This window comes from Bos grunniens, chromosome 23, assembly GCF_055505025.1.
Source record: "Bos grunniens cultivar Pamir isolate PY7600 chromosome 23, Bosgru_T2T1.0, whole genome shotgun sequence".
Taxonomy (NCBI): domain Eukaryota; kingdom Metazoa; phylum Chordata; class Mammalia; order Artiodactyla; family Bovidae; genus Bos; species Bos grunniens.
The window spans coordinates 51,003,948-51,029,537 of record NC_141187.1 but is presented as its reverse complement, the minus strand read 5'-3'; the positions used below and the strand labels follow the sequence as shown (position 1 = coordinate 51,029,537).

The 25,590-nt window shown below is 49.3% G+C and overlaps 1 protein-coding gene across 37 annotated transcripts in view; it reads left to right on the top strand.

The window, feature by feature from the left end:
• FARS2 (phenylalanyl-tRNA synthetase 2, mitochondrial) overlaps positions 1–25,590 on the top strand; it is a 310,200-nt gene that overhangs the window by 18,274 nt on the left and 266,336 nt on the right. For 4 of the 37 annotated variants that reach the window (XM_086370389.1, XM_086370382.1, XM_086370388.1 and 1 more), the window contains exon 3: positions 1,872–2,025. The exons of the other annotated variants lie outside the window; for them this stretch is intronic. In XM_086370389.1, coding sequence (XP_086226515.1) covers positions 1,995–2,025 — 31 coding nt within the window. In that variant the 5' untranslated portion in view covers positions 1,872–1,994. The remainder of the gene's footprint in view (positions 1–1,871; positions 2,026–25,590) is intronic. 37 annotated transcript variants of the gene reach the window in all.

The following is a 25,590-nucleotide window of genomic DNA, read 5'->3' as shown; positions in this document are numbered from 1 at the left end:
CAGGAGAGGTTCTGAAGCCCGGCAGGCAGGCTGTGGGTCCGGGGTGTAGAGCCTGCAGCGAGTGCTCTCCGGGGTATGGGAACTTGATTTTGAGCTGAGAAATTTAGGAGAGGCAATGCTGGAAAAGACCGTAGAGGCGTGTGCGCACGCTTCCAGGGCCTCCTCGTTGGACGGGTGGGGACGCTGAGCCGGGAAGGCCACGTGTCCTGCCCAGGGGCGTCCTGGGTGGACGGCAGCTGGGCGCTCCGAGCTGCCTCCCGGCTCCCAGTGCAGCGCCCTTTACTGTGCTGTCTCAGGGAACTTGGGGAGCTTGTTTTGCCATGTCTACCCCCACCGTGCCTTCACCTGATGTGTATTTGGGGTGCTCTTTGCTGTGGACCCACATTTCCCCTCCCTTGTGGCTGTGCAGATATGTGTGTGAGGCTTGTGACCTTGACGCAGCAGTCAGACTGGGCTCCAGAGCGGTACAGGCTGAGAGATTTGTCCTGAGAGCCGAGAGAGAGCGCGGGATCAAAACTCAGTTTGGGACCAAATTAGAGCTTCGTGGTGTCTCTGAGTTTGAATATGAGCTCTTTTTTCTTTTGTAAGGGAAGCCTGGTCTGTGTTAGTTGTGGTACATGATTTTAATGTGCATTTGCCACAGCTGCGATCCTTGCAAAAGTCTCATCACGGTCCACATGCGCCGAGCAGAGACCGAAGGTCGTCAGGGAGCAGTGACCCCGGAGCCTGAGAGCAGAAGCCCCGTGGAGGGTGCTCTGCTCCCCCTCCAGCCCCCAGTCCCCGTCACTGACATGCTGAGGCTCAGGCTTTACTGGGAGGAAGCCCCCGAGGTGTCAGATGAGATGCGAGGACACAGCGCAGGAGTGCCGTCAGCTGCAGGCTCCCGAAGCAGCCCCATGGGGGCTGCCCGGGGGCTCGAGCGGCGCGCCTAGGGGCTCGGCCTCGGTGGCCCCAGGCCCCCTGAAAGGGGCGACGCTCACCCGGCGGGCTCGGGGTGGTCCTGCTCCTGGGACTTGGGTTTGGGATTAGTGGGTGTTTACATTTCAGGAGAGCTTCTCGTCGGTGCCTGTAACTTTGGCGCCCTGGGTGTGACTGCCGAGCTCTGCGGCGCTGGCTCAGTGTGTCCACCCCTTCCTCCCCGGGAGAGCATGGGGTCCTCTGGGCAGACCCCCCGCGGCCCTGTGCTCAGGGCGGTTTGTGTCCACAGCCCTGGAGACCAGCACCACCCTTCCAGGCTGGAGCTGCTGACCTGGGTACTCAGCTCAGAGTAGAAAGGAGAGAGGGGCTGACCTGCCCAGGGCGTTTCGCTGTGACGTGCGGAGGTCAGCACCTCTTTACTCTGTCTGAACAGGATTAGTTGTTTCTATGATAGAAACTTGAAACTTTGACAATAAGGAGAAACTGAAAGGAGAGAAAACTTATTCAAAGTTCCTTCCATCTGAATGCCAACCACTCATAATATTAAAAAGTTTCCTTTCATTCTTTTTTGCTGTGTAATTTGTATGTGGCTCTTATTAGACTGTTTATGAAAGTTTTACCTTTTTCTTTTATGTATCACATATGTTTTTCCTTGTTACTGTATAATTTCCTTTACAGAAATTTAATCTTTCATTGATTGGCCCAGACTGAGATGTATGCTTGTTCTGTTAACGTGGGGACCAGAGAGAGGCTCGTGCTTCTCCCCCAGTGAGATAGCGCTGGCTGACCCCAAGCGTTACTGTTTTTAACACAGCAGGGTTTTCTGTATTTGAGACTAGAGTGCTTTCTTTCCCTTTTAACTTCTGTGTATTAAAACATGTGCACATGTATGCAACCCTGATAAACATTACCAAGGGAAAAAATAACTTATACAGAGTTTTCTTTATCCGTAGGTTGTTGTGTTAAACTCAGAGCCACCAATTTCTATGCCATCCTCTTTAGATTCGGGAAACTCTGTAAGATTGAGACTTTGTCAGCTTTGGACCGTGGTGGCTTAGCCAGCTAAGAAGAAGACCATGAGCCTCTTTCTCAGGCTGGGTGCGGAGGGTGAGTGAGAACCTAGAGTCTGTTGGTGATGGGGACATGGGGCTTGGGTCCCGCTGGCAGTAACAGGAGGCCAGCGCCCACCGCAGACTGTGTGCTCGTGTCAGTGTGGTGCATTTTTAATCCGTGTTGATGTGATCTCTTCAATGTGGCTTCCTGCGATTTACCCACTGTGGATTTGTTTGGGGGCGCAAGTTAGTAGAAATAACTTTGCTTGCATTATTGGCTCTAGTGAATGTTTTTGGGTTTTATGCATTATACATACATATTCACCCACAAACCAAATTTCGGCATGTAAAGCTCTTTGACTGCCAATGAACACTTACACGTGTACAGAGTCTAAGGCCTGTAGGTAATTTAGACACGAGCAGACAACTGGGGACCGCCTTCGGGAAGTGGTTCAGGTTGTGAGTGGCTCCGCGTCCTGCCAGAGGTGCCTTTCGAGTTGAAGCGCAGCAGTTTCACTCATAGTGTCCGTCTGCCCAGAAGTTAAAGTATGACGATGCCGAGAAGCGTGTCTTCTGGGCTTTGCTTCCTGTTAATCTGTAGTGAGTCTCACAGCTTTTCTCTGTGGAGTGTTTGTGTGGGTTTTAGGTGCCTTCTCCCTCACACTTCGTAGCAGCTCTGGGAAGCAGCAGATGGGAGATGTCTTTATCACCTGAAGACTTAACTGTTTGATGTCTGAGGACAATGCTGCCAGCTTAGAAAAGACATTAGCAGTGGTGCAGAATATTAGAGTGACCCCGCAGGGAGAGCCAAGGGAAATCGGAGCTTAAAAACTGGGCCCATGCCTGCAGCCGCTGGGGATGTGCTCACTGAGGAGGGTTTTGAAAAATTGGGTTATTCCCTGGATGGGGTCAGAAGTGAGGGGCTCCTTCTTCCTGTTCCCTGTTCTTGGCTGTTACTTCCTAAAGAGCTGTCATTCAAGATTTTCAAGAGCACAGTGCCCATGGTTGATTTATCAGTTTTAAAGGGGTCCAGCCTGGACTGCAGCAAGGAGATCAAACCAGTCCATCAACCCTGTATATTCATCAGAAGGACTGATGCTGAAGCTCCAATACTTTGGCCACCTGATGCAGAGACTCACTGGAAAAGACCCTGATGCTGGCGAAGACTGAGGGCAGGAGCAGAAGGGGACGACAGAGGATGAGGTGGTTGGAGGGCATCACCGATGCGATGGACTTGAGTTTGAACAAACTCTGGGAGTTAGTGAAGAACAAGGAAACGGCATGCTGCGGTCCATGGGGTCATAGCGTCGGACATGACTTAGCAACTGAGCAACAGCAGGCCTGGACCTGAATGAGAAATCGGGTGCCCAGTGTGTTGCAAGTGCTGTGAGTGCTGCGGGCCAGTGTTGGGCAGTGACGTCTGTCCTTGTTGGCCCTGCTCCCGTGGCCCTGGGTTAGTGGGGGGACTGAAGCTCCAGAGCAGACCCAGCACGGGACTCCTGTGTTGTAACGGGGGAGCTGCAAGCTGCCAGAGAGCTCGGAAGCTGGCCTCTAACCCCGATCTGAGGGTTCTGGGGTTGGGGTGGGGAGTGTGAGTGTGTGTGTGTGTTGGGAGGGTGATGTTGCCTGCAGAGTGACTGTCACTGCCAGGCTTGTGACTCCATGGGTGTGGGGTATGCTGGGGCGTTGGGAGTTGTCAGGCTTCCCAGATCTCAGTGTGTAGCAAAACTTGGGCACCTCCAAGTCTTATAATGATACGTGGCATATGGATTTTATCCACAGAATGTTTTTGGTATTAAGGAGCCACTGAAGGACAACCTAGACAGCATATTAAAAAGCAGAGACATTACTTCGCCAGCAAAGGTCCGTCTCGTCAAGGTATGGTTTTTCCAGTAGTCACATGTGGATGTGAGAGTTGGACTATACAGAAAGCTGAGCGCTGAAGAATTGATGCTTTTGAACTGTGGTGTTGGAGAAGACTCTTGCGAGTCCCTTGAACTGCAAGGAGATCCAGCCAGTCCATCCTAAAGGAAATCAGTCCTGAATTTCATTGGAAGGACTGATGCTGAAGCTGAAACTCCAATACTTTGGCCACCTGATGCAAAGAGCTGACTCATTGGAAAAGACCCTGATGCTGGGAGAGACTGAAGACAGGAGGAGAAGGGGACGACAGGGGATGAGATTGTTGGATGGCATCACCAACTCAATGGACATGAGTTTGAGTGGACTCCGGGAGTCGGTGATGGACAGGGAGGCTTGGCGTGCTGTGGTCCATGGGATCGCAAAGAGTCGGACACGACTGAGTGACTGAACTGAACTGAACTGAAGGACTTCAACCAGTGGAGTGGTTAAAGTTAGTTCACATGGCTCAGATTTCAAGAACAATCTTTTGGGATAAGGAATAGCCCACCTGGATATTATTTAATCAACTAATATTGAAGGTCTTCGGCGGTGTTATTAAGGGTTAAGACCCCTCCCTGCCACGGAACGCTGGACGCTCTCACCTTTACTTAGGTGCCGCCTGACCTTTGCCCTTTGCTGTACCTTTTGTGTGAAGCTGTCCCATGTCTTTCCTTGCGCGCAGAGCCTGCAGAGCTGCCTGTGGAGTCTAACCCTGTGTGTGACGTCTTGGTCTGGGGCCATAAATATGGTTCTAAAGTCATAAGTTATCTGTAATGAAATTCACTATAGATTTACCTAGGTAAATAAATGAATTTTGAAGCCAAAATCATAGAGGGAAGTGGTAAATTCACTTGAGTAAGAAAAAGGAACAAAGAGAAATGGTCATAATACAGTCTGGAAAGGAGAACCCACATCTGAAAAATAGTGAGATCCGCACATGAAGAATTTGCAGTGAAGGAATGCCTCTCCCCCGTCTTTCAAGGGAAGAATGACATAAGCAGCCAGAAAACACATTTCCCAAAGCACCACAGTATGTTGGCGTTAACACAATAGTATGGATTTTGAAATGGAGCTGTTATTTTGAAGTGAATTTGTTTGCCTGATTTCTGAGGAGACTAGTTTTCAGAGAATCGGGGAACAGCGGGCAGCAGAATCCCCAACACTGTCGTGATGGGCTGGTTGTGTATGTATGTTCAGAGGTGGGTGACCACAAAAAACTGCCAGACAGGAGCCTGCTTCATTTACAGGAGGTCGTTTCCCTCCTGCCGCCTCACGTGGCGCCAGCAGTGAGTCGCGGGAGACAGGAGGCATTGTGTGCTGCTGAGGCTCAGCCGGTCGTCCTGCGAGGCCTCCCCACAGGAAGCGATGCCGGCGGCTCTCCAGAGCTCCGCTGGCCGCCCCAGCTGACTGACGGAGCCGTGTCTCTGTTGGCTGACACCTGCTCTTAGACATTATTTGTAGAGAAAAGATCACTCGTGGAAGCAGCCAGAGAGATTGTCAGAGGTCAGACGTGCTGCTCCCAGGTTCATCGAGGGCGAGGGGCTCGACGGATCAGCTGCGTCTCTGAAGCGGGGTCTGTGCTGAGAGTGGTTTTCCTGTGAGTAAATAGTACGTTCAGATAACAGGTCATAAGCGACACGCCGGAAACGTGTAGATTCTTGAAGGTTTGAACGCTGTAAGCAAGACTTTAAAGCCACCGAAACAACTCAGTAAGGGACCAAAAGACTGACAGGGAGACGCGTGAAGAGCTCGGGGGGCCAGTCCTGTCCTCCCGGTGAGAACCAAGCTCGCCAGGCGGACAGTCGGCACTTGCGTTGGTTTTCTCCTCCTCTGCTATTTTTTTTTCTTACTCTTCTTAAAAATTTTTTTCTTCATTCTTTTCCTGTTAAATGAACGGTCCACAGAGCTTCTCCAGCCTCCAGGGCCTGAGGCCTTGAATCACCCCAGTATCCTGAAGCTGTTTGACGTGACTGGCACCCGGGAGACACTCCTCCTGGTCGTGGGGCGATGCTCGTCCCGCCGCTGAACCACAGCCGCTGAGGAGGAGGCCCAGGCAGATCCCGCCAGGAGCTGTCCGCCGGGCAGGCCTGGTGTGCGGCCACCAGGGGGCGGCATCCTCGGGCCCGGAGCCGGGCCTCCTGCTCTCAGACGTCGGCCTCAGCAGCGGCGCCGGCTGACTGTGGCCTCGGCAGTGGCGCCGGCCGACTGTGGCCTCGGCAGCATTCTCCCTCAGCGGCCGGCTGGGCGCCTTCGTTCCTCTTTCCTTCCAGCTGTGTTCTCTGTTCCGCCACACATAACCGCGTTGTCCGTTTTCCTCGCGATGCTCTGTTGATTTTACAGTATTTCTAATCGCTGACGACAACCCAATCGGATCAGAGACCTAAGACTTACATTATGGGAAAGGATCTTAGCGATTCCCCTTGTTTACATACTCACAGAGGTTATGTTACTTGCCCAAGGCCACAGCTAGTTGGTCAGAGAACTGGGTTTCAAAGGGCTGCATGAGCAGATATTGAGCGGAATAGCCGACTTTTTTTCCTTTTCATAGAGAGTGGAAACCTGCCTGATCACTTCCAGACCCTGGACCCAGGTGAGAGGCTTGTTAGAGGAAATCATGAGGGACCCCTAGGAAGGACTGGAACCTTACGTGGAGACACCTCCCTCCCCAACCACAAGGGCCAGCAGACTGGGTCAGTGCTGTGCATGGGATCTCTTCAACTTAGAATCCAGTGAAATATCCCTCAAACGTGAAGGGACATACACTTTCTCAGACAAACAAAAGCCAAAGGAGACACCCCCCAGCCACAAGGGCCCGCAGACTGGGTCAGTGCTGTGCACGGGCTGCATGTGGGAATGGCCCAGGACTCACTGATGGCCTGAGCCTGACCAAGTGATGACCACCCGGGCTCCTGGGCCACAGGACAGCCCCACTGGAGGGCTGCATCATCCACGGGAAGCCCCCGCCCTCAGCCCACCCACCCATGGCTGCATCCTTCCCCGGCCCATGAGCTTGTGCCCTAAACCTCGGGCTCTGCAGCCCCCCGGGCTCAGGTTGTGCCTCTGGTTGGAGACCCTGTGTCTCTCGACGGTTCAGCCGTGGGAGAGATGAGACCACCAGCCACATGGGCAGCACTCTTCAGAGCTCCTTGTGAGTGAGCTTGTTTGCAGGCCCCCGAGTCCTCTGCACACGCGGGACAGGGTCCTGATCCCAAACTCCACCCCCCGACACCTGGAGGAAAATGGAGCTGTCCAGAGTGCTGGAATCGCTGAGCCTGGACGGAGCCCTGTCCAGCCCGAGGGGCTGTGCCCTACAGGCCCGGAGCACACAAGGGCTAGAGCCCCAGCTTCAGGAGGAGCCTGATCCAGGCCCAACAGGAGGGCGGTGGCTCCCCTGCCCTCCTCACGAGCTGGAGCGCAGACGGGGAGCGAGGCCTTCGGGCTGAACACCTGCCGTCTGCTGCAAACCCACCTTAAACTGGACCAGCCCCTCCCCTGGGCCAGTCCTCTATTCATGTGCAAGTTCATTTATCCAAGTCGTTAGTATTTTGACCCCTGATGGAATGTTAGGATCTGGGTATGGAAATACGGGTAAGAAGTATTTGTTAAACAACATATTTGTGGGGCAGCTACCGAGTGCTTGAATGGCGCGAGAGCTGGAAAGGTGAATAGAGTATGCCCCTTGTCCTTCAGGGGCAGTAACTGGTTGGAGAGTCATTCACACGTATTTATTATGTGCCCAGAACCCAGCAAGTCATACAGAAGCATCTCTTTATTGTTAATCAGTGTATGGTGCGGACAGGTATAGATGCTGAGCCCTGAACCCAGCCTGGGGAGGGGGGAGGTTGCGGGGCGGAGAAGGGTGAGGATTGAGTGGGCCAGGGGGTGGAGGGGAAGGCAGGGAAGGAGGGGCAGAGACCCTCGGCGCCCCCTGCCCTGACGGAGCAGAGGGTACCTGGCGGGAGGGCTTGGAGCCCAGAGCCCAGAGCCCTGCGCATGGTGGAAGCAGCCCCGTGTCCACCAGAAGGGCAGAGTGGCCGGGGGAAGCTCGAGGGCAGCGGAGGCGGATGGCTCACTCCGACTGCCTCCCTGGGCCACCCAGAAGGTACACTCGAGCTGGGAAGGTTTCAGATGCACCAACTCCGTGCTTTCCAGATGTTCTGTAGGAGTCAAGAAAGGCGCTTGGATGTTAATAGATAGGTCCCAGGGTCCAGCTGGTGCAGAAAATGCCTGAGATTAGAGTCCACTCTGTCCCTTGGTCTGTGCCTGGCTCAGCAAATGCTGATTCACCAAACGCTTGCTTTTCTAGCTCCATGTCCATTGCCTTTCTCCCCTTTGACATCCTAAACCACTGCCCCTAACATCCTCCTTTGTCTTTAGCTCAAAGTGGCATTTCAGGGGCGGGCTTTGGCCATTTTGTTCAGTTACTCAGTTTTCTTGGGTCTCTCGCGTGTTCCATGCTGTCAAACTTTTGATTCTCTTTGTTTTTCCCCCTATTAATCTGTTTCATGTCAGTTTAATTCCTAGACCAGCCAGAAGAATCTAGAAGAGTAGAGGAAATTCACATCATAAGATGTGAAAATTCTGGAACCTTTCCCTCCAATCTGTAATATTATCCCTCTGAAGAAAGTTTTGTGTGTGTGTGTGTGTGTTTTCGCTTTTAAGTTCTATTATTTTAAAGCCCCACTGGATCCCTGGAGCTGATATAGTTCTGGTGGACAGGACGGTGTTGCACTCAGCCTATCTTCATACCATCTTGGAATTGCCCTGCTCTGCCCACGAGGGATACCAGGGTTTAGCCCTACAAAGATGGGGCTGCTTTTCCATTTTGATTTCAGAGATGCTCAAAAAACTTCCTCCTGCTTCCCTTATGCTCCAGATTATACAGGTAGCAAGTTACACTTACAAGTCATATACTTTTTACTGTGAGTCTCTGTTTTGAATATTTAGGGTGGAAAGCTGCTCTCCTCTGGATTCCTTCCAGGATTTTTGCTGGCTCCCTGGGAGGATAGCACGGAATGCCGGTTTGGTGGTGGGCTCATTACTGCCGAGGCTTAGGGAGGAGCTGGCGGGAAGCTGGCCTCTCCGAGGACTTTCGCCACCTGCCCCCGGTCCTGCAGTGACAGCAGGTCCTGCTCTTGAGGGCTGAGAATCTGTTCAGAAAAGAGTGAGGACAGTGCGTGTGTACTTTACCTGCTTGAAACTCATAGGCCCTTTACCTCGGATGTAGTCTCTCTACCGATTAATTTATAATCCATTCCACGCTTCTCGTCCCTTACCTGTCAGTCACCACTCTTTCCAGGGATGACTGCAAGGAAGAAGAGACTGTGGCTTTCCATCAGTGCGCGTGTCGCCGTTCCACTCTGCTGTTACGTGCAAAGGTGGCCCACCCACCTCTCCACCGCCTTTTCTTCCCTTTCTCAGCTCTTCTGTTTCTTGTTTTTCGAACATGTTAGTGAAAGGCCATTTGTATAATTTTGGTGAAATGAATTTCCATTTGCCAATGTATGAAGAGCACACGTTCCGGGAGCCAGATCATAGGTGCCTGATTGACTGTGTACAGAGAGTTTTGGAGAAAACATGGCTGTTGGCCCTAACACTTGGATGAAGCGAAGGCTGGAATGCAGCCTTCCCCTGCCTTTCCGGGCTTGGCTGGCGGCCCCAGAGTGCTGGGAAGATGTGTGCTGAGGCTACGGGCTCAGTGGAAGGAGCATCGATAGGCTGTCCACCTGGAACACATCAGGAGTCCCCTTGTTCCTTCCCTGCCTCCTTAGACAGCCCTGTTGAGAGATGAGCCATCCTGCTGCAGGAAGGCGTGTCAGCAGCGCTTCAAACACCTGAGTCCTTGTCTTCGCTGCAGCTCACGGGCGCAGAGCTGAGAAACTGGTGCATTTATCAAAAACGGCTTCCACGTCTCATGACATTCATTTTTAGTTTTGCTAATAAAGAATGTTTCTGTGTGGCTTGGCTGCTTCATAGATTAGTAACATATCAAGTCCTTTGGGACCTCTCATCCCCCCGAAAGCTGGGAGCTCTGGGGGTGTTTTAAATTTTCCCCTCTGTCCCAGGGGAGAGGAATTGCTGACATACTGTGGGCCAGAGCCCCTAAAACAAACCTATTTCTGCCTTTTATACCAAAGCTAGGGGAGTTGCTGGCGTGACGCATTGTTGATTTCGCTTCCTGATGCTGAGTACACCTGATGGGTCTGCCGTCCAGCAGTGGGCGGGGACTCGCGGGGACTGGTGTGAGCCCAGCTGCTCTTCCTGCCCCTGGGCCGGGGCCAAGTTGAGCAGTGTCCACCCTGCAAACACGAGGATCACTTCGTTGCTGAAGATCAGGGGCCACAAGCATTTCTGGTGGTCTGTCGTGGGACACATTACCTTCCTACAGCTCAGACAACAGATTCTAAAAGAGCCGTGTCAGGTAGAACTATTTTGCGCACATTTCCAGGTTAGAAGTAAAAAGAACAAATGTCCAGTTGTTTACAAAGATGCCTATCACGACTTATGCTTTTTGATAAAATATTCCAAATAATCCACAATATTTTTCTTACTAAACACTATGAGAAAGATGAAAGGCAGATGACCAGATATTTCTAATATATGCAGTATACATATTGGATGAGTTCCTTTAACATGGTCATCACTGTGGTAGTAAAATGTCAAGAATTTCAAGTTCAAGGGAAGAAGTCCGAAGTTTAATAAAAAAATGTGAAGCCGTTATAAACATCACTAGTAATCAGTGAAATAAATATAAAAGCGTGCATTTCTAAGCATCAGATTGGCAGAGGTGAGACAACAGCACTTGGCCTTGGGGGGACTGGAAATGTGATTCTCGGGTGAGACAACAGCACTCGGCCCCGGGGGGACTGGAAATGTGACTTCTCGGGCACACCTGGTGAGTGTTGGCCGCTTGCCAGTGTATTGTGATGACTCAGGAGATGTGCGTGCTTTCTCTATGTGAGTTACCGTCATCCACGATTGCTCAGTGCGGCTCCATTATTTCTTGTGACCATCAGTGGGGCGCTTCGCGGGCTCGGTGCCCCCGCGATGTGACTCACCACACGGAGGGCTTGCACTTACCCCAGGGGAAGCCCAAGTTGCCGCGCTGGTGACTGAAAGGATGTTTATCCTGGACAGAACGAACACAGGCTCTAGAGCAGGGGTCTTGATGTGTTGTCAAAAGGAACGCTTTTTCTTTTCCTTCCGTAAGTCATGAACATCCGCATGGGGCCATCCTGGCCAGCCAACTCACAAACGGGCTGGTAGAAGTTAACTTTCACAATCTGAGGTCGGCCAGCAAGTTTCTGTAGCATGCTGATTTCCGAAATCAGTCACGTTCTCCACCTCGTTCAGTTTCTCCCAGCGTTGATGCTTCAAAATTGGGACCACCTGGAAGAGCTCGCTTGTGTCTCTTAATTGGCTGCAATTGCTGTCCTGCCCAGGAGAAGGCAATGGCACCCACTCCAGTGTTCTTGTCTGGAGAATCCCAGGGATGGGCGAGCCTGGTGGGCTGCCATCTGTGGGCTCGCACAGAGTCGGACACGACTGACGTGACTTAGCAGCAGCAGCAGCAGCAGCTGTCCTGCCATCATTGATGTGCCTGTGAGCTGTTTTTGGTCATACCATTTTTGATACCAAGTGCATTTTTTTTTTCCTTTCAAATTTTCCAGACACCAGCTGGGTGCCCTATAATTAAATTCTGTACTGACTACCCAGTGTTAGCTTAAACCCTGTAGGTAAAGGGCTAAGTCCCACCGGACTCCCCCACCTCCTTCAGATGCTAGTCACTCACCATCTGGGTCTCCATCTATACCTCTCACCACCCAGGTGGAAATCTTTGGTTTCAACAATGCCGTCCTCAGGTTCAACAATGTGCTAGATTGGCTCACAGAATGCAGACAGTGCTTTACTTGGGGGTTTACGGGTTTATGGTGAAAGATATAATTCAGGAAGAGCTACCTAGGAGGATGCGTGGTTTGGGGGCCGGGTGGGAGCGCGGGGCCCCTCCCCGCTCCCAGCACCTCGGTGTGCTCGCCACCAGAACACTCTCCGAACCCCATTGCTTAGGGATTTTTATGGAGGTTTTATCATATGTAGGTCTGATTACAACAAGTACAAGGATATTGTGGATTAGAAGAAAATCAGAAACATGTGGCATCAAAGAAATTTCATGTTCATTAACAGACCTCTTTGGACTATGCCTCCAGGCTTCCCCAGAGATATCTTCATTCATTAACTCCGACGGGATCGTTAGATTTGAGTAGTTACAACATGTGAGCATGTGAACATATGTACTTTGTAACTTCTAAAAGACTGTACAAATGTGAGTATTACTAGGTCAGTACTGTTGGTTGATCATCTTATTAAAGATTGCCAAATATTTTGGGGTCCATCATTTATTAGGAACTCTGAAGTTTTCAGGTAGCCTTTGGATAAAAGATTTAATTTTTTCTCTTGTATTGTTTGGTTGCATTAATCATGGCGGTCTGCATTTTAATGTCTCCTTTTAAAGTGTGTTTTTTGGACTGCTGAGTTGTCATTTTAAAGTGCTTTGTACGTAGATACTCAGAATGAGAGGTTAGCCAGAGCCGTGTTCCCCATCTTCTGGGAGCATTTAAATGTCTCTGCCTCCCCCACGTCCAGCCCACCATGCACCTGCTCTGCCCCTTAGGATTTGCCGGTCACAGGTGCTTGGTGCTTTAGGCGCTCAGTCGTGTCTGACTCTTTGTGACCCCATGGACTGTAGCCCACCAGGATCCTCTGTCCATGGGATTTCCCAGGCAAGAATACTGCAGTGGATTGCCATTTCCTCCTTCAGGGAATCTTCCCGGCCCAGATCAAAGCCGCATCTCTTGCATCTCCCCACATTGGCAGGCGAATTCCTTACCACTAGCACCACCTGGAAAGTCCATATACCACAGGGGTCCAGGCCAGTTTCAGAGAACACTGGCTGCTTCTCAGGGCCTGGTACTACCCTGCTATATATTGTGCTAAAAAGTTTGTTCACGTTTTTCTGTAAGATGTTGTGGGTTTCACATCTTAAGGATAAAGCGGGATCAACTTTTGGGCCAACCAGTAGTTCCTGGTCTTAAAGGGGACTTTGCTCCGAACCCGTTGTGCACTGTTCTGTGTAACCCATGTCAGGATGTCTGGGTGGTTCAGTGGAAATCACGTGCAGTTTCATCAGTCCTTATGTGCCAGCTCTTCCGCAGTGACCTTACGTTATTTCTAGTTTTCACAGAAACTGAAATGGGTACTCCTCACCCCCATTTTTCAGAGAAGAAATTAAAGTCCTGAGAGGTAGCATGACTTGTCAGCCTCCAGGTTAGGTTTGGGAAGTTCGGGAGCCGGAAATCAAGCCCAGGGCTGCTTTGCTCCTGTTACCGAGGGACCGTGGGCACTCACGGTGCGGTGAACCCTGGACGGGGACCAGGAACGCACAGAAAACTCCGCACCCCCCCACCCTCCCGAGGAGGGTGCTGCCTGTTCCTCATCAGGATGCCGAGGAGGTTCCAGAAGGACTTAATTGAAAGCTCTGCATAAATGCATGACTTTATATTAGGTTGGCAGAGGTTTCCTGCCAATATATGAAGTGCTGAGAATCAATAGGAAGAAGTTTACGGTTATAAAGTAGAAATGAGCAGAGCATGAAAGGCTAATTGGGATGTGTGGAATGTTAGGAAACCTGCAGATTTATGTATGTGAGGTTTGGAAGATGCTCCCCAGCAGCTTCCGGCTGGTTTTGATGATTGATGGTGGACTGAAAGTAGCTGAGCCCCTCAGATGAGCCCAACGGCTGCATTTAAACGCGTGCTCTCCCAGCTTAGCCTCCTCTCCTGGTACCTGAAGAGCCTGCACCTGGGCTCCACTGGGTGTGAGATGACTTAGGGTCAGAGAGGAAGTGAAGAAAACAAGGGCGCTATTACATGACTGCAACACCGTTTATCCGCGTCCTGCCCCTGAGGTTGTGCCTGAGCCCCTGGCGTGAATGGCAAGGGGGTCAGTGCCCCCAGGGTAAGGTGCTCCCAGTCGTTACAGGGAGGAAGACCACAGTGGGTCAGCAATGACAGCCGTCTAGATGCGCTTTCATTCAGCAAAGCGACTGATTCTGAGTTGAGTCGGCTCTCACGATTATAGGCCAAAGGAAGAATGCTGTACTAACATTGAGTTTTTGATACGATTTTTAAAATGTAATCCAAAACGCTTTTTTTTTTTGTATCAGTAACTTCTAAAATGTACCATTCTACCTTTTTAATTGTCTAGGCATTTTCTTCCATCAAGTACTTTTTTTGTGCTGTTTCGATGGAATTCTGTCAGTGAAATGAAAGGAAACTAAGCCTATGAAGAACCAATATTTAAGTGATGCTGTTTATTTTTTTTCTTTTAGGCTATACCACACTGCACGTGGGATCGTAGTTCCTCGACCAGGGATCAAACCCACACCCTCTGTAGTGGAAACTCAGAATCTGAACCAGTGGGAAAACCAGGAAGTCCCCATGCCATATACTTTGATTTTACTTAAATAGGCGGGAAAGGAGAAGAGAGCACTTAGTGTGTGGAACTCACGCGCTGTGTGCTGGCACCCTCCTAGATTCCACGTGTTTACATGTATGTGTGCTGTATGTCTATATACTGTGATACCACGTTGTCTGCCTAGTATTTATACCATTTTGCAGATGACAAAACTGTGGTTTAAAGAGATCAAATGACTTGCTACTTAACATGGGTTTAGAATTTGAACCCAGGACTTTTTCTTTTAAAGCTCTTGTTTTTGTTGCAAAGACTAAACTGCAGTTACCAGAAGGTTACAGAACATGGCATGGTGAAGCTGTAGCGTTGCTTTGAGCAGCACGGTCTTATTAAGTAGGTGTTTCACGAGGGTCCTAGGGTGAGTCTAGACAATGTGTGAGGGGAGTCGGGCCTCCCTAGGGGTTGAGCCTTTTTCCAAGGATCTCATCCTCTAGAGCAGAGGAGGGTGCCTTTCTCAATTGCTGGTCTCTGGTTATAATTGATTTTTAGAAATTCTTATTGGCAGCTGTCACTTCTGAAGCTGTGCTATTTGACTACTGTTTTTCTTCACATGGGGGCTTTCCTGGTAGCTCAGATGGTAAAAAAAATGCTCCTGCAATGTGGGAGACCTGAGTTTGATCCCTGGGTGGGGAAGATCCCCTGGAGAAGGGAATGGCAACCCACTCGTGTCCTTGCCTGGAGAATCCTGCGGACAGAGGAGCCTGGTGGGCCACAGCCCATGGGGTCACTTGTCTGACTTGGCCACTTGGTATTTTGAGCCGTGCCCAGCGAGCTGCCAGACCAGCAGCACAGCAGCTGTGCGTCTGGTGTGACTTGGAGCTCAGCCCGCGCTCACCCGCCTGTGCGCCCTCGTCTGGTGTGACTTGGAGCTCAGCCCGCGCTCATCCGCCTGTGCGCCCTCGTCTGGTGTGACTTGGAGCTCAGCCCGCGCTCACCCGCCTGTGCGCCCTCTGCTGTGCCTTCTCCAGTCCTTGCTGGCTCTCCAGACTTAAGGCGTCCACCACTGACCGTCCCCTTGGGGTCTCGCCTCTTCCGTGGACACACGCCCCTCGTTCTCTGCGTTGGCCCCTCCTCCTGCACCTCTGCGGGACTCTGGCCGTCCTCTCATCAACAAGGCCCTCCCTTGTCAGCATGTTTCTCTGTGTAACTCAGTACCGAGGTGCTCCAGCTTCATATACTTTAAGGTCTTTGATGTTGGGGACGACTATTTGAACAACGGTATTTTACACAAAGTGGGAGTTAAAAACCCCTTTACAAATGATTTCAGTGTGACTTCATTTTAGTAAACTCACTGGCAGCATAGGGTTTGGTCAGGGACCATATCACAAGGGGCACGGGAGGCCTGGCACTTGCACATCATTTGTGGGGCTGCCAACCAGGGCACTCCCGCTGGGAGAGCCGATCGGCCCTCTCTGTTCAAGACGCGTAAACCGTTTGGCCTTGCAGTCCAGCTTTTAGGAGTTTGTCCTAAAAATGCTGTTATGTATATGTAACCATATGTGTACAAGGGCATTCTTTATAGATTTATTCATTTTAGCAAAATATTGGAAAAAGTTCAGTGTTCAGTAGGGAAATGGCTGAATACATTGTGGGACACTTGTATGACGAAAGACTGCCCCGGGCAAAAGAATGGAATAGATCCACACACACCTTCCCTGCGAATTCTTCACTGACAGGAATAAGGTGCAGAACAGACGCTAACATTTGTGTAAAGTTAAGTCTGACTCTGGAGAAGGCAGTGGCACCCCACTCCAGTACTCTTGCCTGGAAAATCCCATGGTCGGAGGAGCCTGGTGGGCTGCAGTCCATGGGGGGTTGCTACAAGTCGGACACGACTGAGCGACTTCACTTTCACTTTTCACTTTCATGCATTGGAGGAGGAAATGGCAACCCACTCCAGTGTTCTTGCCTGGAGAATCCCAGGGACGAGGGAGCCTGGTGGGCTGCCGTCTATGGGGTCGCACAGAGTCGGACGCGACTGAAGCAACTTAGCAGCAGCAGCAGCAGCAAGTCTGACTCATTTGAAAAGACCCTAATGCTGGGAAAGATTGAGGGCAAGAGGAGAAGGGGACGACAGAGGATGAGATGGCTGGATGGCATCACCGTCTCAATGGACATGAGTTTGGGTAAACTCTGGGAGTTGGTGATGGACAGGGAGGCCTGGTGTGCTGTGATTCATGGTGTCGCAAAGAGTCGGACAGGACTGAGCGACTGAACTGAACCGAAGTCTGCAGGGGGCGTGTGTGTGTGTGTGGGTGCATACAGCTCTACGGCGTGGAGCTTGTAGGGAGGTCGAGGAGGCAGTGGGATTTACTCTTCACTGCTTACCTTTTCATAACATTTCATGTTATTATTATAATTTTTTCTATGAAAAATATCAGATTAATTTTTTAAAAGTCTAAAGTCTGACAGTTCAGACTTATTCCCAAGTCTGTTGACTTAACAACAGTAGGTGAGATAATGTGTGTAAAGAGCTTAACGTAGTTCCAGATCTAACAGTGCGTCTTCAGTAAATGAAGCTGAGTGGGGGCCGTGGCGGAGATGGTGGAGCTGGGTGAGGACGCCAGAACTTTACACCAGGAAGTCCTGGGGGGACGGTGGAGCTGGGTGAGGACGCCAGGACTTTACACCAGGAAGTCCTGGGGGCGAAGAACAGCAGATGTCCCGTCCCCCAGCTCAGCCTCACCTGGGTATCCGGGTCCTCACAAAGAGATGGTCGGAAGTGTGAAATAGTTTACAGTTCTGGTGCGTTGGTTTAAAAGATAAAGTTAAGAAGTAATGTTTTTCTTTGTTCTTGTCTGCATTTTCATGTTTTTTTTTTTGTAACATAAAGTGATCATGAATCACTTAATGTCAGAGAAAAAAATTAAAAGCTGTATGTGTCTCCTCAGGGCAAAAGCAAGTATTGAGTCAAACTTCGCAGCCTTGAGATAAGCCCTGCTGTCTTGTGGTGTGGAGCCTTGGCCACCACCGTCGAGCTCCCGGTGTGTATAAGCCTGGCTTTGAGGAGCGAGCTTTCTGACTCTAAGGTTAGGATCTGATACTGCCATCTGAGGATGTCCATCACGGGTCATGCTTTCCGTGAAGCTGCTGGGGTGGGCTCTGGCTTCTCACACGTGACCGTCTGCTGGGGCCTCTGACCTGTGAGAGCCCCAGTCCCCGGCGCGAGCGCCACCCGCTGTGCTTGTCAGGAATTCCTGCGTCCAGTTCTGCGTCCGCACCTCGGGTGACGGTCAGTGGCTCGCACACTTGCAGCTTCCTTGTCCATTTCAGTTTTGCTCCACCCGACCCTCTGTGACGACCAAGGCCGGAGAGGGACAGGTTTTCTCCTGGAAGCCCTGCCGAGGGGAGGTGGGAGGTGGGGATGACACGGAGAAGAGACCCCGGTGACCCATGGGCGACCACGGTGGTGCACGGTCCACGTTTCTTCTGAGTGTTGCGGGTTTCTGGTTTGGTGGGCTTGCTCAGAGGACCATTAATAGATGTGTTTTTAGTCTTTGTGTCCTGCAGTTAGGTAATGATGTTATTTTGTGTTTTTACCAATATTAAAAAAAATCCATGCTGCTAAGTCGCTTCAGTCGTGTCCGACTCTGTGCGACCCCACAGATGGCATCCCACCAGGCTCCGCCATCCCTGGGATTCTCCAGGCAAGAACACTGGAGTGGGTTGCCATTTCCTTCTCCAATGCATGACAGTGAAAAGTGAAAGGGAAGTCGCTCAGTCGTGCCCGACCCTCAGCGACCCCATGGACTGCAGCCTTCCAGGCTCCTCCATCCGTGGGATTTTCCAGGCAAGAGTACTGGAGTGGGGTGCCATTGCCTGCTCCGAAAAAAAATCCATAAGTGATTTAATTAAATGCACAGATGTCGTTCAGATAGAAACGATTTCAAACCTTTCTTCTTCTGAACAGATATTCTTAGCTGAAAGAATAACATGTTTCTGATCAATTAGAAATTACAAATAAATCATTTTTCTATAATATTTCAGCAGTGCTGTTGGGTGACATACAGTTACATTAGGTGATTCAGTGTGTAGAGGTGTCATGAATTAGTTTTTCACTATTCCCATCAGAGATTTAAGTTTATGGAGAAATTGTGTGGTCAGTCATCAAAGAAAACATATATAACAAAGTAAAACGTTAAAAAAACCTCAACATCTGGCATATAAACAGAAGGGCTTCCCAAAGGGCTCAGCGGTAAAGAACCAGCCTGCCAGTGCGGGAGACGGAAGCGCTGCGGGGTCGACGCCTGGGTGGGGAGATCCCCCGGAGGAGGAAAAGGCAGCCCACTCCAGTATGCTTGCCTGGAGAACCGCGTGGTCAGGGGAGCCTGGTGGGCTACGGTCCCAAAGAGTGTGACTGGACTGAGCTACCGAGCGCCCGTGCGTATAAACCGACACGGACTCTTACTCAGTGCCGTCGTCAAGGACTCTTAGTGCCGTCGTCAAGGACTCTTACTTAGTGCCGTCGTCAAGTAGTCAGTGGCAGCGATTTTACCTACAGGGAGTGCAGTCGGCAGAGGGCGCCTGTGCCTTTAACTCCATTCTTTTCATGCTTGGGGCAAGAGTTTTTTGTCTTTTGCAGAGAAGAGAGAGGCAGGAGAGGTGGTTTTTCGGGAGGTGCTGAACTCCGCGTTGCTGCCCCCGCTGGCCGACTGTCTTTCTAGCACAGACTTCAGGAAGCAGTGGGCCTAGCGCTTCAGTACAGAGCTCCTGCGAGACTTCATAGGAAAATTACAGAGGCATAGATGGAATCGAACCATTCACTTTCACCCTTTTCCTCTATATCATTTTATTTTCATTGCCGACTAAAAATTGTCACTTACCATCCAGTTCTGTAAGAATGCAGTCACTGGCCTCGGTAGCCACTGACCTTCACCAGCCCCTGAAGGAAGTGCAGGGTGGCGATCAGGAGCCAGGCACTCTGCTCCAGGAAAAACTGGAAGATCAGGCCTTCAGATAGTTAGACATTTTCAGGGGAAGACTGTATGAGCCCAGTTCCTGCAACTCTATCTAGAAAAGGACGAAAATCACGACTGCAGATACCTGTTCCTCATGACTAGCAGTGTGTGCGTGCACGCTAAGTCACGTCAGTCGTGTCCGACTCTTTGCGACCCAGTGGACTGCAGCCCGCCAGGCTCCTCTGTCCATAGAATTTCCCAGGCAAGAATACTGGAGTGGATTGCTATGCGCCCCCTTCAGGGGATCTTCCAACCCAGGGATTGAACCTTCATTTCTTATATCTCCTGCATTGGCAGGCAGGTTCTTTACCACTAGCGCCACCCAGGAAGCCCCGTGACTAGCAGTAAGTAATGTTCTGCAAAAATACGTGTTTCATTGTATGTACCGCCTTTACCAGAATTACATGTATGCTGACTGCCCTCCCCCCCTTTCTTGGAGCAGTTTCTCAGATCCATCGCGAGAGGCTGTCTCCTGGGCTCATTTTGCTCCAGATAAAAACTCATAACTCCCTGGTTGTGCATTTTTTTCAATTGACATTATTTATCAGATCTATTTCCTTTGAGATTAAAACAACCCAAAAGGTAAGGTAGTTCTTAGTAAGAAAGCTCATCGTGGAGGGAAACATATCTTAGTTCTAAATATTATATATCATTCTAGAGTTATGAAACAAGATGGGCTTTTTCTCTGAAAGAACAAAGATCTGGCAGTTGATGGTTTTTAAAAGTCAGAGAGACTTTATTTCATTCCCGTGTAACTGGAAGCTGGGAGTCTTCAAAGTGTTTCTAAAACCAAAGATATTTCTTCACATGTATGGCAACTCATAAATCTGTGGGCAAATAAACTGTTTTCAAAAGCCCAGATTTGTTTTTGAAATAAAATATACGCTTGTGTTTCCCAGATCTGTATTTAAAATGATGCGGAGAGCTATTTATGTGGTGTCAGACTCAAAAAGACCGCCAGCATTTCAAAGCGCTCAAGTAAACAGTGGCTGACTCTGTCACTCCCTGCAGAAATCTTCCCCAACTGTTTTTTAATCTTGCAAATTTTTTGATACTTGTACATATCCAAAGATGGCTCAGTGGGTAAAGAATCCACCTACAACGCAGGAGACACAGGACACTCGGGTTTGATTCCCGCATCAGGAAGTTCCCCTGGAGAACTTGGCAACCTGGCACCCCGCTCTGTATTCCTGCCTGAAAAATCCCATGGACAGAGGAGCCTGGCGGGCCACAGTCCCGGGGGTCACAAAGAGTTGGACACTGATGAATAAACACACACACAGTCTTACATTTTCGTGGGTCAAATATATGTATCATTTGTTTCTTTTATTTCCCTGTTAAACAGTCATTCCTAACCCCAGATCAGTTGAAGAATTACTCATATTTCTTCCGTTTGCTTAAAAAAAATACTTTCAAAACATTACAGAACTTTCTCTTGTCTTGTTTTGGCATGTCAGATCAAGTGAAGATCAGATCATTTTTCTCCCAAATACTTAGTTTCTTAACACTGTTTCTTATATGAGCCACTTCTATCTTGATTAATGAAAATATAAAGTTTTTAGATATCTCTGAATGTATTTGCTCTTTCAGTTCTCGCACCAGTTTTTATTATTATTATTTTCCTATTAATTTTTCAAAAAATTCTTAGCTTCTGTCACTTGTTTAATTTTTCAAATGAACGTGGGGATTATTTTTATTTACTTTTTAATGTACTTTATTTTATTTTTATATTTTCTTGGTCATGCTGTGTGGCATCTGGGGTTTTAGTTACCCGACCAAGGATCAAACCCGCACCCCTTGAATTAGAAGGTTGGAGTCTCAACCCTGGACCAGGGAAGTCCTAGGGATCATTTTTAAAGTTGGAGAGTTGAACCATAAAGAAAGCTGAGTGCCGAAGAACTGATGCTCTCGAACTGTGGCGTTAGACAAGACTCTTGAGAGTCCCTTGGACAGCAAGGAGATCAAACCAGTCAGTCCTAAAGGAAACCAACCCTGAATATTCACTGGAAGGACTGATGCTGAAGCTCCAATACTTTGGCCGCCTGACGTGAACAACAGTGGACTCTGGGTTCGACCTGGGCTCGGGCTCTCACCAGGACCCCTGTTTTCCATGTGTTTGTACAGCCTCATTTTCCTTTTCTACGAAGTATCAATCTCGAATTGTGCTGATGACTAGATGAGGGGATATCTGTGAAGTGCTCAGTGGCTCAAGAAATACTAGTTGTAATAATGCCATAATTATTCTATTATTCATGTATTCTTCCCCCAGACCTTTTGCAAGAGGTGGTGGTAAAACAATGAGCAACTTTTAGACCTTTTTCTCTTTGATCTGTTGTAAAGGTTGAAAATCTGTAAGGCAAATTGCTATTCTGATATTTTAAAGATAGCAGAAAAGCTGTGGTTTTTCCAGTAGTCACGTATGGATGTGAGAGTTGGACTATAAAGAAGGCTGAGTGCTGAAGAATTGATACTTTAGAATTGTGCTGGAGAAGCCCCTTGAGAGTTACTTGGACTCCAAGGAGATCAAACCAATCAACCCTAAAGGAGGTCAACTCTGAATACTCATTGGAAGGACTGATGCTAAAGCTGAAACTCCAGTACTTTGGCCACCTGATGTGAAGAGCTGACTCATTGGAAAAGACCCTGATGCTGGGAAAGATGGAGGGCAAGAGGAGAAGGGGGTGACAGAGTATGAGATGGCTAGATGACATCACTGACTCGACGGACATGAGTTTGAGTACGCTCCAGGAGTTGGTGATGGACAGGGAGGCCTGGCGTGCTGCAGTCCATGGGGTCGCAAAGAGTCGGACACGACTTAGCACCTGAACAATAGCAAAGAAAGACCCAGGACTGCGGAGGCTGCAAAACTGCTAATTTACATGAGTATGTCCATCGGGATGGCGTAAATTAAATAAATGTAATTTGTTAAGTAAGGGGGCACCTTGACCTCTCTACCGCAAGGTCAGCATGGGGTTCCTTTCAGTTGCAGCATGCCCACATCGCCTCAGACACACTGGTGCAGACGAGCCCACGTGTTCTATGTTCAGAACAGGTGATCGGGAAGTGGAGAGGGGAGGAATTCAGCTTTGTGCTTGAACTTTGTGTTTGAGACGGGCAGACAATTAAATGCCTAAAGCAGCACAGGAAAGCGGCTTGAACTTTAAGAATGTTCCTTCTCCTCCCTTCTCCTGCTTCGCCCTGAGATTTTCACATTTATATTAATTATCTTCACAGCTCATATTAGGTTATACAATAGAATCTGAATTTCAAATAAATGTCAAAATCAGAAAACAGGCCTATTACCCTTCACAGGCAGCCAGGGAAGAAAACGCACTTCTGTTCCTGAAGCGTGTTGTCCTGTGAAGCACTGACCTTATTTTTCAAATACCTTGTCACCAAAACAACCAGGAAATCTCATTAAAGAGTCCCCAGGGTGCTGGGGCTGTGGCGGGGCGTGGCCACATGGAAGAGAGCCGTGGCTCCGAGGCCGGGCCTGCCCCCGCTGGCCGGGATGCCCTGGGAGCCTCTCCCCGCTGGACCCAGGCCTCTCGTCCAGGGAGGGAGCACGTGCACCCGCTGGTCTTCAGTGTCCTTTCAGGGTGTTCCCTTCTCTGGGCGGACACGGGAGGCACCACTCTGCGTCTTTTTCCGAGCCGTTCCCAAGAGGATGTGGTGCTTTGGTCCTCACTCAGGCTCACGGCGCTCATGTCGATAAAACTCATCCCCGCCCCAGCGGTGCTTCTCCGTTGGTGTGTGTGTTTGTTTGCCTCATTGTGAAACAGAGCAGGACCCTACGGTCCTTTTCCCCCAGGTCCTCAGCCTGCTGTTTGTCTCTGGACAAAGAATAAGTTCCATAAGAGACATGAGACAATGCAGAAGCAAAGGATAACAGTCAAAGGAGACCAAATAATAGTAGCTCAGTCACTGAGCAGGGTCAAGGAGCTTGAGTTCCCTCTCCCGGGCTATAGATGACATTCTGAGCCACATCCTGGGAGCTGTCCTATGGATACTGAAACCCCCACCAGGTGGAAGAAGTCAGCTACATGACGACCAGCCTGTGGCTAAGACATAAGCTGCCACAGTCCTGAAAATTGGCCTCAGGGACACAGACTGGCCCTGTGTTTTCCTGAGGAGCAGTGGGTCAGCATCCACTGATTCCGTGCACTCAGAGATGTTCTAGATCAGAGCTGCTGTGACTAACGGGAATTGACTGTGTATTATTTTCATTGTTTTCACGATTCAGGAATCTTGCAATTTGAATTAAATGCTTTCATGTACTAGCTAATCCTTAAAACTTATAAAACTTACAGAAAAATGCAGAACTATGTTTCCAGGGGGTTTAGCAGAGAGCTCAGGATGATCAGGACTGGTTGGGGCTGCTCAGGGCTGACGGCAGCTGACATATGGACCTCAGTTTCACTCTCCCTCTCGATGCGGTGTTCAGGCATGATCTAGCAGGTGTGTGGCTGCCTTCTCTGAAATAAGAATTAAGGAGTGCTGCTTGATTTCCGTCCTGGTGAATGACTTGCTGAGAAACCTCAGTGCTGTCCCTTGGTTATTTTCATTAGGTCTGCTGTAGGGAGAGGACGGAGCAGTTGCCGTATCACTGTGAGTTAACAGATGGTGTCTCTTCTCAGTGAAACAGCAATTCGGAAATGCCTAACATGGGTATTCCTAGTGGGGGTTACTCCTTTGACCTGGGAAGAGGTTCTTTTTAAAGGACAGAAACATCATCCTGTTCCTCCAGGAGCTTAAAATCCAAGAGATGGGCCAGTGTCCTGATGGGTGGGCGCAGTGAGGGTTTCGTGGGTTTCTCAGGAAGAAAGAAGGGATGGGTCCGTTCTATGTGGGCAGAGTATGAAGGATAAGACCTGGTGTCACAGAGGTGGAGCATCTCTAGGGTTACGGACCATGTCAACAGGAAGCTGTGTTTCGGTTTGAAAAGAAAACTCAAAAGGAACTTACCAGGACTGTGTCTGTTGCAAAAGTGAGGTTGGCTGGCATTTATCAGGAGAGGACGAGCAGTGGGAACGTCAGGGGCAGCCTGGGACCAGGACTAGCCAGCCTGCCGTGACCTGGTGCTCCTTTCGGTCAGGAGGCTCGTGCGGGCCAGCCCAGCAGTGTCTGTCTATCCTAGTGTGGCCAGGAGGAGCCAAGAAAGAGAGGAAGAAAGCAAAGGCTGCAGAGAGGGGTGGCACTGAGCCACCATCTGTAGGTCGAGAAGTGTTTCAGGCTGTTAGTGTCGACCTGATAATTGCGGAGCTATCAGCTGTACTTCAGGAAAATATAAAAAAGGAGATACAGCTGGGGGAGAGAGAAGGTGGGATGATTTGAGAGAGCAGCAGCATTGAAACATAACTGTTACCATGTGTAAAGTAGACAGCAGTGGGAATTTGCTGTGTGACACAGGGAACCCTAGGTTGGTGCTCTGTGACAACCTAGAGGGGTAGGCTGGGGAGGGAGGTGGGAGGGAGGGGACACACGTATGCCTATTGCCAGTTCATGTTGATGTATGGCAGAAACCAACACAAAATTGTAACAGTTATCCTCCAATTAAAAATAAAATAAAAAAAATACAGAAGCAGACAAAAAAAAGTAATTATGGAGATACAAACTGGCAAAGACTCTTTCCTCCACTCTAGCCAAGACTCCAGGATTTTGTATGCAGCAACTTTATTTGGAGGATCTTAGATGAAATCAGTTTATTTAGAATATTTAGGAGAGAAGGATTTTTAACCTGGAGGCCGTGTCTTCTGTGTAACAGTATTATTTCTAATTACCTAAAATAGTTTTTAATATGCAGTTTAGTGAGTTGATTTAAAACAAGTTTTAATTTTACTTGCCATAGCCATTCAGCTTGCTAATTATTTCTGGGTGAGCACGTTGGTCTTTTTCATTAGCTAAGTATTTTTTTTAATTTTGAGACTGTTCTGTACATGTGGGGGTATGACATTTTATTTGAGCGCTGAATTTAGTGGATAATGAATTATGCTGTCAGTCTCCAAATGTGTACCGTGTGGAACTAGTATAAATACCTTTCGTTAAAGACAAAAATAAATGACGACTAGTTGATTGACCTAAGTTGAGATTAACTAGCAGTTTTGATGTTTCATTTGACTTTGATAAGACTATGAAAAGCATTAAGGATGAATGTGGTATATTTGTTTTACAGTGTGTTATTTTTTATATGCATTGAGAAGAATTTATTCCCCCTGGCATACTTAAGGAAG